This window comes from Polyodon spathula, chromosome 38 (genome assembly GCF_017654505.1).
Source record: "Polyodon spathula isolate WHYD16114869_AA chromosome 38, ASM1765450v1, whole genome shotgun sequence".
NCBI classification, from domain to species: Eukaryota; Metazoa; Chordata; class Actinopteri; order Acipenseriformes; family Polyodontidae; genus Polyodon; species Polyodon spathula.
The window spans coordinates 2,802,621-2,817,720 of NC_054571.1; the positions used below are offsets into that span (position 1 = coordinate 2,802,621).

At 40.9% G+C, this 15,100-nt stretch overlaps 1 protein-coding gene across 2 annotated transcripts; it reads left to right on the top strand.

Annotated features, from left to right (window-relative positions):
• The first annotated feature begins 796 nt into the window (after positions 1 to 796).
• Positions 797 to 6,688, top strand: LOC121304478 (tumor necrosis factor ligand superfamily member 15-like). Of its 2 annotated transcripts, none has more exons than XM_041235639.1 (3): positions 797 to 1,042; positions 3,826 to 3,868; positions 4,659 to 6,688. In XM_041235639.1, exons 1-3 carry the CDS (start codon positions 869 to 871, stop codon positions 5,048 to 5,050), a joined length of 609 nt encoding a protein of 202 aa, XP_041091573.1. In that variant the 5' UTR covers positions 797 to 868; the 3' UTR covers positions 5,051 to 6,688. The 2 variants fall into 2 exon arrangements, with proteins under 2 accessions (XP_041091573.1, XP_041091574.1); XM_041235640.1 differs by having other exon boundaries at positions 4,662 to 6,688.
• Positions 6,689 to 15,100: the final 8,412 nt, after the last annotated feature.

Consider the following 15,100-nt stretch of genomic DNA (forward strand, 5'->3'; position numbering starts at 1 on the left):
ATATTATAACTTAATATTATAATTCATTTTAAGACAGTTTGAACCATTGCTAAAATAAACTAGGGAAAAAAGGGTCTTTGACAAATGTTTCAGCGAAAAGTCTTTCTCAGACACTTTGCGCGACCTAATGCACGATTATAGTCTTACAGGTATGGAGAGGAAAATATCTTCCAGTGTATATCTAATGCATTTTTACTTTTCCAAGTTTGCAATCGTTGTTCTTGGTTCTGTTGCTCCAGTATTGAGGTTGTAGCAGTGGGTTTTTTTTTCTGTATTAGTCTTTTCCTTCCTTTTGAGCTTGTTTGGCGAATCATAAATGACATTCACGGAATAAGGTGTTCCATTCAAATCACGTGACAATATGACCTTTCAACTCTGCTGGCACTAGGTCAATGCATCCCATTGTCACATGACTTGAAAGAAATAAGGAAGTCTGCAATTGGGATCTCCTGGCGAGCTCAAAACACCATAACTGAACACTGGAGACCCAGAGCTGCTCAGAGCGACTGCAAACATCACACAAATCTCATGCATATAAAATAAGAATCACATTCCAAGCTACTGCTTTGCATACAGGAATCACCCTTCGTCTCTTTGTGTTTCACCACGTGCTCACTTGGCTCTGTTCTGCTTGGCTTCGGTTTACCGCAGGAAACTTTTCTAAGGGACTGAGTCAACCCTCAACTCTATCACTCCTTCCTCCCCTTCCTCATAAGAGTAGGAGGGGCAACGCACCTCGATGTCATGTTTGCTGCCGGAGTATAAGTACACTCTGAGAATAACAAGACAGCAGTTCCAAGGTTTAGCCAGGCAGCCAGTCAGTCTGTTAGTCAGGCATTACCTGCAGTGCGCAAGCTCCGAGAGATCCATGATGACAATGCTCAGCTGCAAGGAGACAGACGCTCACAATGCGCTCTCCTGCCAGAAGAGGCTCCTTCACTGTCTGCTGTTTTGGATGACGCTGCTCTCCATCTCGCAGATTGTTACTTTGGCTCTGCTTTTCACCTGGGCTTATCCTGTAACGCCTCCGCGTAGTTGTAAGGTAAGAAACCGTGCAAACATAAATGCTCGTATGACCAGTGGATGCACCTGTGGGCTAAATCAATTTTTGTTTCTCAGCGTGTGTTTTTGTAACAGCTGGTTGTAAATCTAAGACTTTTGTGGTATAAAACAGGTCAATGCTGGTACGACTTTTTTTTTTAAATCTTTCTGAAAAGGAAACAGGAGTGTTTCACAGCTATATCCTCTTCAGAACTCAAGATTACTGCACTGTACATTTTAGAGATCAGATTTTACTGTGGAGGACACTTTCTTAAGGGTAGCTATTTGTTTCTTTACTCTACTCTACAGCTTGTCAGTAGCAGCCTGTGGGAGTCTCCCTGTTATTTAAAGTAGCAGATGTTTTTTATTGGCTGAATTGGATTTCTGTCGGATATTTCCAATGCTTTCGCCTGGGAAGAACAGTTTTTTTTTTGTTTTAATTATTTAGCTTGAAATGCATTTGCTTGTCGAGAATTCGCGAAGATCTGATATTTCAAGGCAGGGGCTTGTCAGAGTCCAGAGAGAACTGTATTTTTAATGGCAACAACTGTGCTGTGGGTCTCTGTGTTATGATCTTGGTTTTGCATCTGGTCCTGAAGTTGAATCAGCTCAGTGGCAGAGTACTTTGCCCTTTGGGTCACATCACTGCAGAAGAGTTTGAAGAATTCCGATCCTATCCCAATCATTGACCGCTGTGGATTGGGAGTAAGCATGGCACAGACAGCGGTTCTGAGATGGGAGCACACTGCAAGCGATTACACTTGTGATCAGAGCAGGGCAGGCTGGCCTGGTTTATGTTGCAGCTTGACTGGGATACGATCCATGTTCATACTCATTGCGCTCAATGACATTTGCTTTCCATCAGTTTTACAGAAACAAAAACTTCAATGATCTTAAGCTGCAGCAGATGTTCAGTCATTGTTCTGAGTTATTTCTTGCTAGTTTTAAGTCAGGACAGCGATCGGGACCAAGGCAGTGGCATGTTGACCACTTACTTCCAAATCACCCTCTAGAAGTTCAGTAAATCTCCACAGTCACTTGCCTTATTCACCTTGAAACAGGCTGGGAGGCAGGGAAGGTTTCACTGACAGACTGACAGGATGTTTGAGCTGTGCGGCCGCAGAGCATGCAGTCAGGTGATTTCTCAATGGAAATAATGTGTATGATAACGTGCTGCTTTAATGCTTACCACAAAGCGAGTTCAGGCAAGTCACAGCTGCAGGGAGGGGAATGGGTATTGAAACAATCCACATTGTTCAGGTATCTTGGCTTTATTCCTACCTGTCTGGTCTGGAGGGAGTGTGGTCTATGAGAGTCTCTTGCCAGCATTCATTGAAACACAAACCTGCTTATTGGAAGATGTAAGGTTATCGTAGTAGGCAAGGAGTCCCGCTCAACTAAAAAACTCACTATGAATTTTCTTTCCTTGGTTCTATTTTGAAAGCCGCAACAATTGTCCCTATCAAGGCTGGCCGGCTGCCTCCGTCATTCACATTTTGATTTGCAATGTTTCATTTTTATGAATGAAAAGTGAGATAGAATGGGTTACCTAGTCATGCTGCTGAAGGAGACTCTTCTTCACACAGAGAGTGGTGAGGGGATGGAATGGGTTACCTAGTCATGTGTCAGTGTGTGTGTGTGTGTGTGTGTGTGTGTGTGTGTGTGTGTGCGTGCGTGTGTGTGTGTCCTCTCTCTCTCATTATCAGTGACAGTGTGTGCGTGCATGTGTGTTGGTGTGAGAGGAGGGGGGCAGTGTCTAGTGATGATACACTGCTGTTTTGTTTTCAAAAACATGCAAGTGTCTTAACTCTTCAGATAACAATAAAAGATCGTCACACTTCAGAAAATAGGAAGTGAAAGGTACTTTTCTAAAAAGAAATGAACCACAGTTATGAGAGTGACGTTTTCTGTGGTATATATGTAAAAAAAAAAAAAACATGACTGCAGTGATCGCTAAGGCTTGCTTGATGTAACTGATGCAAGGTGATTTATGTTAAGGTAAACTGCAGATACCAGACAAATGTACAACTTTTTACAAGAGAAAGACTTTGCTAGTAATACTGAGTTATACAGTAAAAACAGTCAACGCAGTGAAGCCTAATTCTGATCATGCCCTTGTTCCCTATTCAGCTGTGAGTCGCTGTGCCCAAAATTCATACCCAGGACTCCTGAATCATGGGGCAACTTCAAGGCTTCATTCACTGTAATTGAATGTGTTTTCAGCAAGTAGCTCAAATCAACACATGTACGGTCGTATGTGCAAATTTATTAGAACACCTCAAGATTTGTTTATATATATATATATATGCATAATGTATACCTACCTGCATGAAAACTTCAATTTCCAGTCAGTAATCAGCGATCTAGAAATAATCAGCCAGTCATGAGTGAAAACGTTAGACTACTTTGTTCTTTAATTAGGCATCTTAAACCGCTTCTAAAAAACAGTCACGTGTGTCTGCGTGTTCCTTTTCTCTTAATGTTTTAAGTGAATTGCAGGTGTGGCCCTGTTAAAGTCTTTAATGAACTTAAACAAGCACAAGCCTGCTGTGACAACGCTCCAAGATTTTGACGGTAGTTTGATTCCACATGCACAGCACATCGAAAGAAATGAAGCAGGGGGGTGCTCCAATACATTTGCACACCACTGCAGGCATGCTTGAACTCTCTATAAGAGCAGTATGATGGGAAATGACCCGACAGCTACTGCACTGGCTTGGAAATGACTGCAGCCCACTGGGATGAAACTCTTTGTTAATGTCTCCTTCCCTTCCCTTGTTTTAGGAAGATGGACATGTGAGCGGATTCTTTGGAGTGAAAAGCAGAGGTAATGTTTATTCAATTGTCTCATGCTATCATTAGGACATTTTAAATGGGTTATTTGTAATTATTGTGGTTAGACCTTTGACTCGCAGATAGAGGCTCCCTTGGAGTTCTGCAGGTTCCCGCGGAGTCTTTCACAGATTTCCCGTATTCTGCAGCTGCATCGTCTTCATAATTATCATAAAATCACTGCTAAAGTGGCCTGGGATATATAACAGCTGTTCGGGTCGGGTTTTGCTAAATTAACAGATGTTTTGTCTCCTTCAAGTAAGTCAGAGTTCATTTTAAGATTGGAGTTGAGGCTTTGAAAAAATTCCCTAATAAAAAGTGTGCTGTGATGTAATGCTTTGTTTGACAGTTTGTAAAAATGTTACTGGCAACAATGCTTCATATATACAATTGGAAGCACTTAACTCATGAACTGTTTGACTATGTTTACAGCTCTGGCCAAAAGTTTTGCATCACCCTCTAAAATGATCAAATTGTGCTTCATAAAGTCGAATGAAACCTGCTGAATAATGTTACATTAACATATTGAGTTACATACCGCTTTCGGTAGACTTTTTGCAGGATCATTTTGTAGATTCTTTGATTACACAATGTTAAATAAAAGATCTAAATTATGTTCATAATTATTTATACAAATGATCTCAATCTCAAAATTCTAGGTGATGCAAAACTGTTGGCCACGGCTGTAGAATACAGCGCCAATTACAGTTGCTGCTAGCTTAGGAAAGTGGTGGGGACAAGACAAGTCCATCACTGTAATGTAATATGCCTGTCTCTCTCGCCAGCAGAAGACAACCAGAAAAAACTCTCCTGGAATCATAAAACCAACATGTTACGCAACATGTCAATGGAGGAGGGAGCTGTAATAATCCCAAGAAGTGGCTTGTACTATCTCTACACGCAGATCAGTGTGCAGGGGAACTCTAAGAGCACAGCAGAGCAGAATCAGCTGGTCAAAGTGATGAGAGACATGGGGGAAGAAAAGGCCGTGCTGCTCAGGAGGGACTTCACGGTGGAGGCAGGCTGGAGGGTGCCCACCTCAGGATACATCGGGGGTCAGTTCTTCCTGGAAGAGGGTGACAAGATCTTTGTCACCTTGGAGTCGGAGGCCAAGGTGAAGGAAGACGACCAGGAGACCTTCTTTGGTATCTACTTGCTGGAGGCAGTTGATCTTTAAGCAGGGACTTCTAGACTTGAATGGTCATCTGCCCCATCGTACTGCAGACTGCAAACTAGTGCATGGACACATTTATTTTTTAAAATTCACACTGGCTGTGTACCCACCTGCAAAAAGCTTGTGTTTTTCTGGAAGAGGACAATGGACCTTCGTTCCAGAAGAGTGTGTGGTGTGAACGCTGGAAGCACTTCCTCTTCTCTTGACATGCCCTTGCTACAGCAATTGGCTGTTCTGTATTAATGTTATTTTTCTTCTTGCTCTTATGAATGTCAGGTTTTCTGCTAGTGAACAACCAGCAGTGCTGTATTTTTTTATATTTTTACCAGGACTAAAATGAGCATTTTGAATCGCTATGTCAAGCCACTACCCAAAAGAACTGGCAGTTCTGGCACGCTCTGGGATTTTAGACCGTCCATCGCAGTTATTCAGCTTGAATTGGCTTAAACAATGTTCTTGGACCCTGGACTGTTGAATGGAAGTTGAGAGCTACTGCCCTGTGGTCTACAACAGGGCAGTCAAGGTACTGGGGGAGAGGCTATTCCACTCCTGGTCTTTGTTCCAACCCTGTTCTGTTGTTTAACTGAACCAATCGAGATCCTGAAGCAATTAATGATCTAACCTGTTAAACCAGGAGTGGAATAGCCCTCCAGGACTGTGATTGGCCTCCCCTGGTCTACAGCATTGACAATCCCTCAGCTACGAGTCTGTCCATGTCATTTTACTACAAAGGCTAGAATTTGCCATCCTGTTTAATTAGAGGCTTTGATTTCCAGGTTAACCTTAAAATCAGAACCCCTATGCTTTTGGTTTCTCGGTTCTCTGTAAAAACATCAAGCTCAACAGCACAAAGCACCCAACTGAAAGACTGGATTTGATTGCAAACTGTCTTGGTCAACCCAAATTGTCCGATATCGACCAATCCTTTATTAAAACAAGCTTCCATATTTATTAGTTCAACAAGACATCCTTGGGGACTGGCCAGGACTTTTTTCAGTTTTAATATTACGTGTTATTTGTGTTCTGCTTTTCAGTTTTACTGTCTGTTGTTCGGTATCTTTACTGTAAATAATAATAATAATAATAATAATAATAATAATAATAATAATAATAATAATAATAATAATAATAATAAGCTGTTTTCTGAAGCTTTGGACCTGAAACTTGGTTTAGCCTGAACGAAACTGCATCTGAGGTTGGAAGACCCCCTCAGTGATGGAGGGAGTTGGTGTCTCGTGCAGGACTGCATATGCATGCACAACACAAACTGGCCTAATTCATGATAGACTTCAAACATGAGCAGCTGATATTACCAGACCGTACACCAAGAACAATACAACTATCCTTTCCATCAGGTACAATCAAGAAGTGGTAAAAAAAAAAAATAATTAAAAACCTGATCATTCAAACAGCAATCCATTACTTTGAGTTGCTTATCTGACTAAAAACATTTATAATTCACCTGATTGACTGCCTCAGACGTGGTGGCTTCAGATTCGCTGATCAATCCGCAGTTTTGTGATGAATCCACAAGACCAGTCCACTACTTTCAGTGTAACTGGACAATAAGAATTTATATTTTTATATAGCGCCTTTCATTGTGGACCACCCTCACAAAGCGCTTTACAAGATACGAGGCTAGGGTGTGTGAACTGTGCATCAGAGTCACTTACAACAGCGTCTCACCCCAAAGACGCAGCACAAGGAGGTTCAGTGACTCGCTCGGGGTCCCACACAGGGAGTCAGGGGCTGAGCCGGGATTTGAACCTCCTGGTTACAAGCCTGTTTCTTTAACCACTGGACCACACAGCCTTCTTTGCTATTAAAATATCAAAGGCTGATTGTCAAAGAAATGTTTTAGGGTTACTGCCACGCAGATCGGGTATATGAATGCTGTATTGCAATTATTTTAAATGGGAAGACTTAATTTACTACAACTTTTTCTAAGGATGATTCTTTCCAAATAACAGAAATGTTGTACTGGCAGCATGTTGATAGTGTATATATATATAATATATATATATATATCTATATATATATATATATATATATATATATATATATATTATAGATATATATATTCTTTAATAAGACATAAAGACCACATGATAAATATTTTCTTTGTACTTTTATTTGAATGTCATTGTGTGTATAATTATTTATTAAATATCGTATTTTTCCACTGTACTAAGCTGTGTGTGCGTTTCACTATTCACTTTTCACAGGGCATCATTTTTTAACAGTTCAATCGTATTTATCAGGGGTTCATGTGTAAACTTCACAGGGGTCATGAGATGGGCGCCTCCCTTCCACCCCACACCCCAATTAAACTGCACTGAGAGTAATCTCACCTTTGAAAAGGAAAGAAAGCAAACTGAGCTTAAACACAAACTTTTAATTCAAGCCAAACTCACCAAGGTAAAAGGTTTGCAATGAAAGAACACCTGTCCCAGGCTCTGACTAGCTAGACAGCAATGCTGACAGCTGGGTGACATGCTCACCACTTATACCAATGGCACACTCTCACATATACCACAGATTTACAGATTTAAACTCCACCAGGTGCTGTGAAAAATGTGGCCGCCAATATGGTGTTTGCAACCACAACCCCAGCAGTTACAGTTATGGCCAAAAGTTTTGCATCAGCCTGTAGAATGAACACATTTTGCCTCATAAAGTGGAATGAAAGCTGCTGAATAATGTTACGTTAACATATTGAGTTGCACGCCGCTTTGTCTAGTTTTCCCATCTACTTAATGAAAAACCGACAACAATTCTAACATGAAATACTACTGTGCTACTATTATGGCTTCCGGTAGACTTTTTGCGAGATCATTTTGTAGTTTCGTTGATTATGTGATGTTAAATAAAATATCTACATTATGCTCATATAGTTTATTTATTTTTTGTTTTTTTTTAAATCTCAATCCTAATCTTCCAGGCGATGCTAAACTTTTGTCCAGAGCTGTATGGAATGATACACTGTGATGTCACTTTTTATGTAGGGGTGGAACCACCGAAGAATAGAACTTAAAACTGGAATGCACAACTTTCGTGGAGCAGGGAAAGAAAAATGAAATGTGCCGAATCTGCATGTCTGCCGGTCTTCCTGTGTACAGTTACTTGTGATAAAAGTCATTGCAATCGCATTGAAATCTGGGAGGAAGTTGCACAGCTCTGTGGTTTGGATATAAACCAGCTTGTTGTGTTTCAGGCAAAACTCCATAAACGCTTCCCCTTCCCTGCCAAGCAGGCTTCTCCACATTGTTTTTTTTAAGAGCCTGTGAGACAGACAGCAATTTAAAACAATGCCTGTGAGATGTGCTGGACTGTGGCTGTACACCTGAGGCCACAAGATTTGCATCACCTAGAATTTTAGGGTTGAGACATCATTTAAAAAATAAAACATGGGAGTGTAATTTTATTTAACGTCAGTGTAATCAAACAAACTGATTTCGCAAAAAGTCTACCGGGGCCCATAACAGTAATCGAACCGGATTAAATAACAGGGGGGAAAAAAGGTTATCGCAAAGCAAGTAAAATGATCCCAATAGAAATACAAACTAATAGGAAGGTTGTGTTCAGTTTAGACTTTAGGCGTCGGTCAGTGAAGGCACGGTAAACCTTCCGTACCGCTTTACATGCACTGTCTCTAATGACTGTGTGTTTACATGGTAGTTACTTAGCAAAAGCGTGTGTGCTTGCACACAGTTACAATGATGTTACCCAGAGTTACAATGCACTAAGCGTGTAAATCGTTTTTGCATGACCTGTCTAAGTACACAATTATATCAGAAAAGGATTAAGGTTAGGGGGTTAGAGTTAGGGTTACGGTTAGGGTTAGGGTTAGGGTTGGGGATTAGGGTTAGGGGTTAGGGTTAGGGTTGGGGGTTAGGGTTAGGTTTAGAGTGAGTGGTTAGGTTTAGGGTTAGAGTTAGGTAGGAACTTTTTTTCCCTGAGAACCCTACACTTGGTTGGTTTTCCAGGGAAAGAAAGGTGCACGGGCCATCTGACTATTTTTGGATTTATTTTTCTGTTTTTTTGTTTGTTTCAAATCTCTTTTTCTAGTGTAGGTCTGTCGTGGAGTTCCTAATGTTTAGGTCCAGTGGGAAAGCAGTTTGTAGTTTGTTGATCCAGTCTTTTTCTCTCCATTTCCTTTCTCCGATTGTGCAGTTCTGGTTCCTCTCCAGCCCTGTAATTCTCAGAGATTCTAAGTTGTGTTGTAGAAAGTGTGCTACTAGAGGTGTTTGCGATTCTTTTTTGTGTTTGATATTATAGATGTGTTGTGTTAGTCTTACTCGGATAGTGTTGCCTGTTTCTCCAATGTAAATAATTTTGCATGTATCGCATTGTATCGCATAGATGCAGTTACTGCTGTTTTGTGTAAAGGTTTGTGGAATGTTGTATGTGGTGCCTGTGGTTTTGCTCTGGAGTGTGGTAAGTTGTTTGAAGTGTCGTGGTGCTTTTGTTGGTTTGCGATTAAGTGCAGGCAGTTTACTGGACACTAAGTAGTTGTTCAAGTTTTTGTTTTTTCTGTAGGCTGAGATTACCTTGTGCCCTGTAAGAAGGTTGGTGTCTTGTAATTTGTTGGTTAGATTTTGCTTGACCTGTGAGTTAGCTGCAACACTAAAATGTGAGTAGGTAGTTATAAGTGGAATAATCTTTTTGTTGTCTGTAGGCTTTTGTTCTAGGAAGGTTTTCCTTATTCCTCTGAGGAAGGAACGGGAGTACCCCCTTTGCCTGAGTGCTGTGAATAAGATTTTGGTAGCTGCCTGGAAGTCAGTAGGTTGTGTACAAATTCTGTGGAATCTGAGTAGTTGTGATTTGATTAAACTTCTAAAAGTGTGTTTAGGGTGGTAGCTTGTTTTGTGTAATAAAGTGTGTGTGTCAGTTTCTTTAAAATATACTTTGGTGTCTAGCTGGTGTGTTTGTGAAAAATGTGTTCCTTTGTAAGTGGTCGTGTCTAGAAAGTTTACTTCGCTGCTATGTGTGGTGTATTTCACTTTGATGGACTGATGGTGTGTGTTAAGTAAAGAGATGACATTTTTAAATTCCTCTATGCTATATGTCCAAGTGCCCCAAATGTCATCTAGGTACCTGAAATAGTGCGTTGGTCTCTGTGGGCATCTGCGGAGGATTGTCTCTTCCCAATCGGCCATGTAGATGGGTTAGGGTTAGGAGTTAGGGGTTAGGTTTAGAGTTAGTGGTTAGGTTTAGGGTTAGGGTTAGGGTTAGAGTTAGGGTTAGGGATTAGGGTTAGGGTTAGGGTTAGTTAGGGTTAGGGTTAGGGTTGGGGTTAGGGTTAGGGTTAGGGTTAGGGTTAGGGTTAGGGTTGGGGTTAGGGTTAGGGTTAGGGTTAGGGTTGGGGTTAGGGTTAGGGTTAGGGTTAGGGTTAGGGTTAGGGTTAGGGTTAGGGTTAGGGTTAGGGTTAGGGTTAGGGTTAGGGTTAGGGTTAGGTTTAGGGTTAGGGTTGGGGTTAGGGTTAGGGTTAGGGTTAGGGTTGGGGTTAGGGTTAGGGTTAGGGTTAGGGTTAGGGTTAGGGTTAGGGTTAGAGTTATGGTTAGGGTTGGGGTTAGGGTTTTGGATTAGGGATAGGGTCAGAGATAGATAGGGTTAAGATTATGATTATTAAGTAATAGGGTGCAAAACAAATATACACCTTAAGTACATTGTAACCATGCATAACCACATTGTAATTATGTGTAAGTACACATGCATTACCAAGCAGTAAGTAACTACTATGTATATACACCATAATTAGAGGCACTTCATGTAAACTGTCACCAGATCTTTTGTGTGTATCAATAACCTCATTGCTATCCTCATGACATCACACAGACCTTGAGCTAAAACAACTCCCCCAGGTCCTCTGTGTTGTTATTGGAAACAATGCAGCACAAAAAAAAGCTGTTAACTGTGTAATCTAAGCAAGCTAACCAGCACTCTGCAATCAGGCCATCGCTGTAAACTAGTAGCTGAACAGCTACAGCAAACCCACATTAGTCAACGCTCTGCTATTAGACTGCTGGTTCAATGCCGTCATTTTTAAGGGGAAAATCCCAGTCAGTTTGTGCTCTCTGAACGCAAAGGGGAAAAGTGCAGACGAAGATACGCTTCATCAAGCCACCGCGGCTCTCACTGTGCACGCCATCGCCGGGAGGACAGAGAATAAGCTTGTATTCTTAACCACCCGGGAGCGGTTTCTGTCACATTTCTGTCACCATGACTTTGGTAAACTGAATTACGTCGTTGGAAATACCTGACGTGTTTTACACAAAGAAGAAATGTGTGTATCAAAGCTCACACTGTCACTGGAAAGAGGACCAGAGCGTGCCCTGCCATATGCTCATGGAAAATCACCATCGGGCTCCCACTAAATAACCAGTGTGTTATCAGAAATCCAAAGCAGCCACACGCTGCGTTATCAGCAATGACAACACAGCAGATGGAACTGCCCAGGAGGGAACACACACTGCTTAGTGCTGATGTGCTGCCCTGGTGCTCCTAGCTATAGCAGCTCGTTTAATTGCATGGCACTTCTACCAATGGCTGCCTCACCCAAATGCAGATACTCAGTAAAAGCCCCTGAGACAGCACAGGACCTTTGCATTGCCATTTCTGTGTTATCAAAGGGTTTTTGGTAACAGGTGTCACAATGGGTAGCACCTTATATTAAGGCAGTGCTTATTAATGCTTTATAAATATATAAAAATATGCTTAATAACTATGTTATAGAGTGTTAATAAAGCATTATAGATGGTTTATAACCATGCAATAGCCATAGATAGAATTATGTTTAAACATCCCAAAGTACAATAGGTGGCTAAAAACTGTCCCCTTTATAAAACTGTAGTTCTGTCTATGGCTATCCTACAGTTATAAACCATCTATAATGCTTTATTAACAGTTTATAACATGGTTATTACAACATCTATTATATAATTATGCAGTATTTATAAATCATTAACAAGCAGCACCTTAATATAAAGTGTTAACACATAAGGTACTAGTCTGTATTTTTTATAGGGTTGATTACATGGTGCTTTAGGCAGCTCATGGAAAGTTGCATTTTTGCTTCACTTTCTGTGCATTACAGTGAGGGAGTTATTTCACTTGCAGTTCAAAAAAAAAAAATCAACAAAAGAAAAACCAAACCCTTGGAGAACGAGAGCAGGTTGCACATGTACTGTGTGACAGATTTCTCTGGGACTCACTCTGACAGCACAAGAGAAAGAATACTGAACAAGCAGAGATTTACGAGAAAACGTCAGGCGGCTTTACTGTCATGATAAGAACCAGAACGCATGCTAAACATTCTAAATTCTGCAGGAGTCCGTAAACGTTGCGATGCGTTTGTCTTCCTGTGTTGGGAGATGTTATTGCTTGGTACAGGTGCAGCTGGCCTGGGGTAATGACGTATCGCTAGCGTATGCAGTCCTTCTAGTCTCAAACCACAGGCATCAGATACAGAGCCTGTGACTTGATTCTTAACAGGATGTTAATTCTAAATAAACTTGATAATCTTATTTATTGAATGCCAGCAAGAGAAGTCGATCCTTGATAAGTTGATAAAAAAGGAGAGCATGATTTATGGTAAGCATCCAGTATTATAGTACCAGTAATAATGCCATAGACTAATTCACTAGCCTCTCTCGTCTTTTATCTTTGTAGGCTTGGGTTTTATGATTAGTAATTTCAATGAAGACGTGTTTAACCCACATTATGTAGCAAGCAATTAAAAACACATTGAATCTTTTCCCATGCTGGCGGTTGGAGATTTTTAGATTCTTTCAAGCTTACGGTAATACAGAGCAAAGCACAACCAAAAATGCTGGTAATTGGTCCTGCTGGAAATCGCTTGTGAAGCATGTCGGGATCGGGTGGCTGACACATTCAGTTACAATGCAGCCACAAAACCATCGAATCAAGCACAGACATGTGGACGAGCTGCAGACTCTCTCTCTCTCTCTCTCTCTCTCTCTCTCTCTCTCTCTCTCTCTCTCTCTCTCTCTCTCTCTCTCTCTCTCTCTCTAGGGGCCTGATTCAGCAATCGTCTCGTGAAAGTACAGTAAGAAATGACGTCATGTGAAAAGCTACAAAGGCCTGAACTGTGGGCATGACTGTTGATTCCCTGATGCAACGATGACAGATACTTGAGACTATATAAAGCAACCGTAAACTTTACATAATGTAATGTTATATAATGCAACAGTAAATTTTACACAATGTAAAGTTATATAATGCAACCATAAACTTTACACAATGTAAAGTTATGTAATGCAACCTTTTTTCACACACATATTGTTTCAGTCAGGAAACTAATGCGATAGATAATTTATTAAAACATAGACAGCATGATTGCATTATACATTATACATTATACACTGCATTTTCATTTGGCCTCCCCATTCAAGGTACCCCTGCCCAGAATTTAGCTTACAGATAAGATGCTGACCGTGGGGAAGCCATGGGCAGGGAGGCGGGATAGCTGCCCTCCCCTGTTAGATGAAGCAGGAGGCTGGGGAGGAGGAGGAGGAGAGCTCTGGCGCACAGCGGGGATGTAATGGATGGATTGAGGTAAGATATAATTCCCTTCCTTGCAGATCATTGGACATATTGTTTAATCGAAGGACGAATAAGATACTAGCTATTCGACTGACGATTGATCTGGCATTGGAAGAGCCTAAAATATGCTTGATGTTCATGTGATTAGATTGAAGGTTAAAGTCAGTTCTCTGCCAAGAACCATCGCTTTGCTTAATTAAACATGAAGGTTGACAAAGACAGTGGCCAAAAGTTGACATAGACTGGCCAACAGTGAAAAGTTTTACCTTTTAAAAAACACATCTACATGGCAACTGTCTCAAATGAGCTGGAGCCGCAGCGTTCTGCTGCTGTGCGTCTCGTTAGCGGAACAGGCAAGTCCAACAAAAAACGACAGAGCCTTCTATTCTCCAGACTGAGCCTCCCTAAAGGTTCACAGAGAGTGCGATGGAGCTGTATGTGGTCAGCGCTCAATCTACACTGTTACAGGTGGGAACCTTGTCAGCCTGTATGTGATTCACGCCTGTCTACCGAATCAGCATGAAGGGTAATATCGTGTTGGTTACTAATTGAAAGCAAGCTTCTTGAGAGAAACGCTGTGTCTGTTTAACTCTGCATCTGCATACCGGATGCACATATTGATCATTGTGACATTAAAAGGAGCTGAGTTGATTTGTATGGAAATATGTTTTTTGATAATATCAAGGCACGGAAATGTTCAGAGTTGTGGGAGCAGACCAAGGGAACACGTCATAAAGAAACCTACAAAAGCTGTAGCTTTTTTTAAATGTATTTTTTCACACATTGTGTCAGGAGACTCCTTTCACCCACACCCCTGTGTGATTAATTCATTGAGTCTGACCGAAAAAAGAAGAACAGAAACTGGATTTTTTATAGGGAGCAGAACTTTATAGAAAGAAGTAAAAACAGCTTTTCATTTTACAAAACTAGAACCAAACAACTCATATACAGCTGTGGCCAAAAGTTTTGCATCACCCTGTAGAATGAACACATTTTGCTTCATAAAGTCGAATGAAACCTGCTGATCAATGTTACTTTAACGTATTGAATTGCACACCAGATCCTTGTAGTTTTCCATCTACTTAACTGATAAAAACTGTAAAATGTGGCATTTCAGAATCTAACGTTACACACTATACTACTATCATGGCTTCTGGTTGCGAAATCATTTTGTGCTTTCTTTGATTACATGACGTTAAATAAAAGATCTAAAATGATCATATAGTTGCTTCATTATTAATCCCAAAATTATAGGCGATGCTAAACTTTTGGCCCTAGCTGTAGTTCCAAGTCTCTCAGTTTGGCTTTATACAATGAAACGCCACTCCCTATTGCATTAAACTCCTGTCATGCCCTTCCAGATGTATTTCCATTTTAAAAAAAGATACCTGGGGTTTTCATAGCTTTACCTGGATTACAAGTCGCATGCTGGGTAAAACGGTTTTGCATTTTCTCTTGCGAAACGTCCTACAAATATGCCTGCTCTCT

Bases quoted from the DNA above. Each gene is read 5' to 3' on its own strand.
- LOC121304478 (XM_041235639.1), top strand. From the start codon at position 869: ATGATGACAATGCTCAGCTGCAAGGAGACAGACGCTCACAATGCGCTC. The intron at 1,043-3,825 runs GTAAGAAACCGT...CCCTTGTTTTAG, and splicing joins CGCCTCCGCGTAGTTGTAAG to GAAGATGGACATGTGAGCGG. The intron at 3,869-4,658 runs GTAATGTTTATT...CTCTCTCGCCAG, and splicing joins CTTTGGAGTGAAAAGCAGAG to CAGAAGACAACCAGAAAAAA.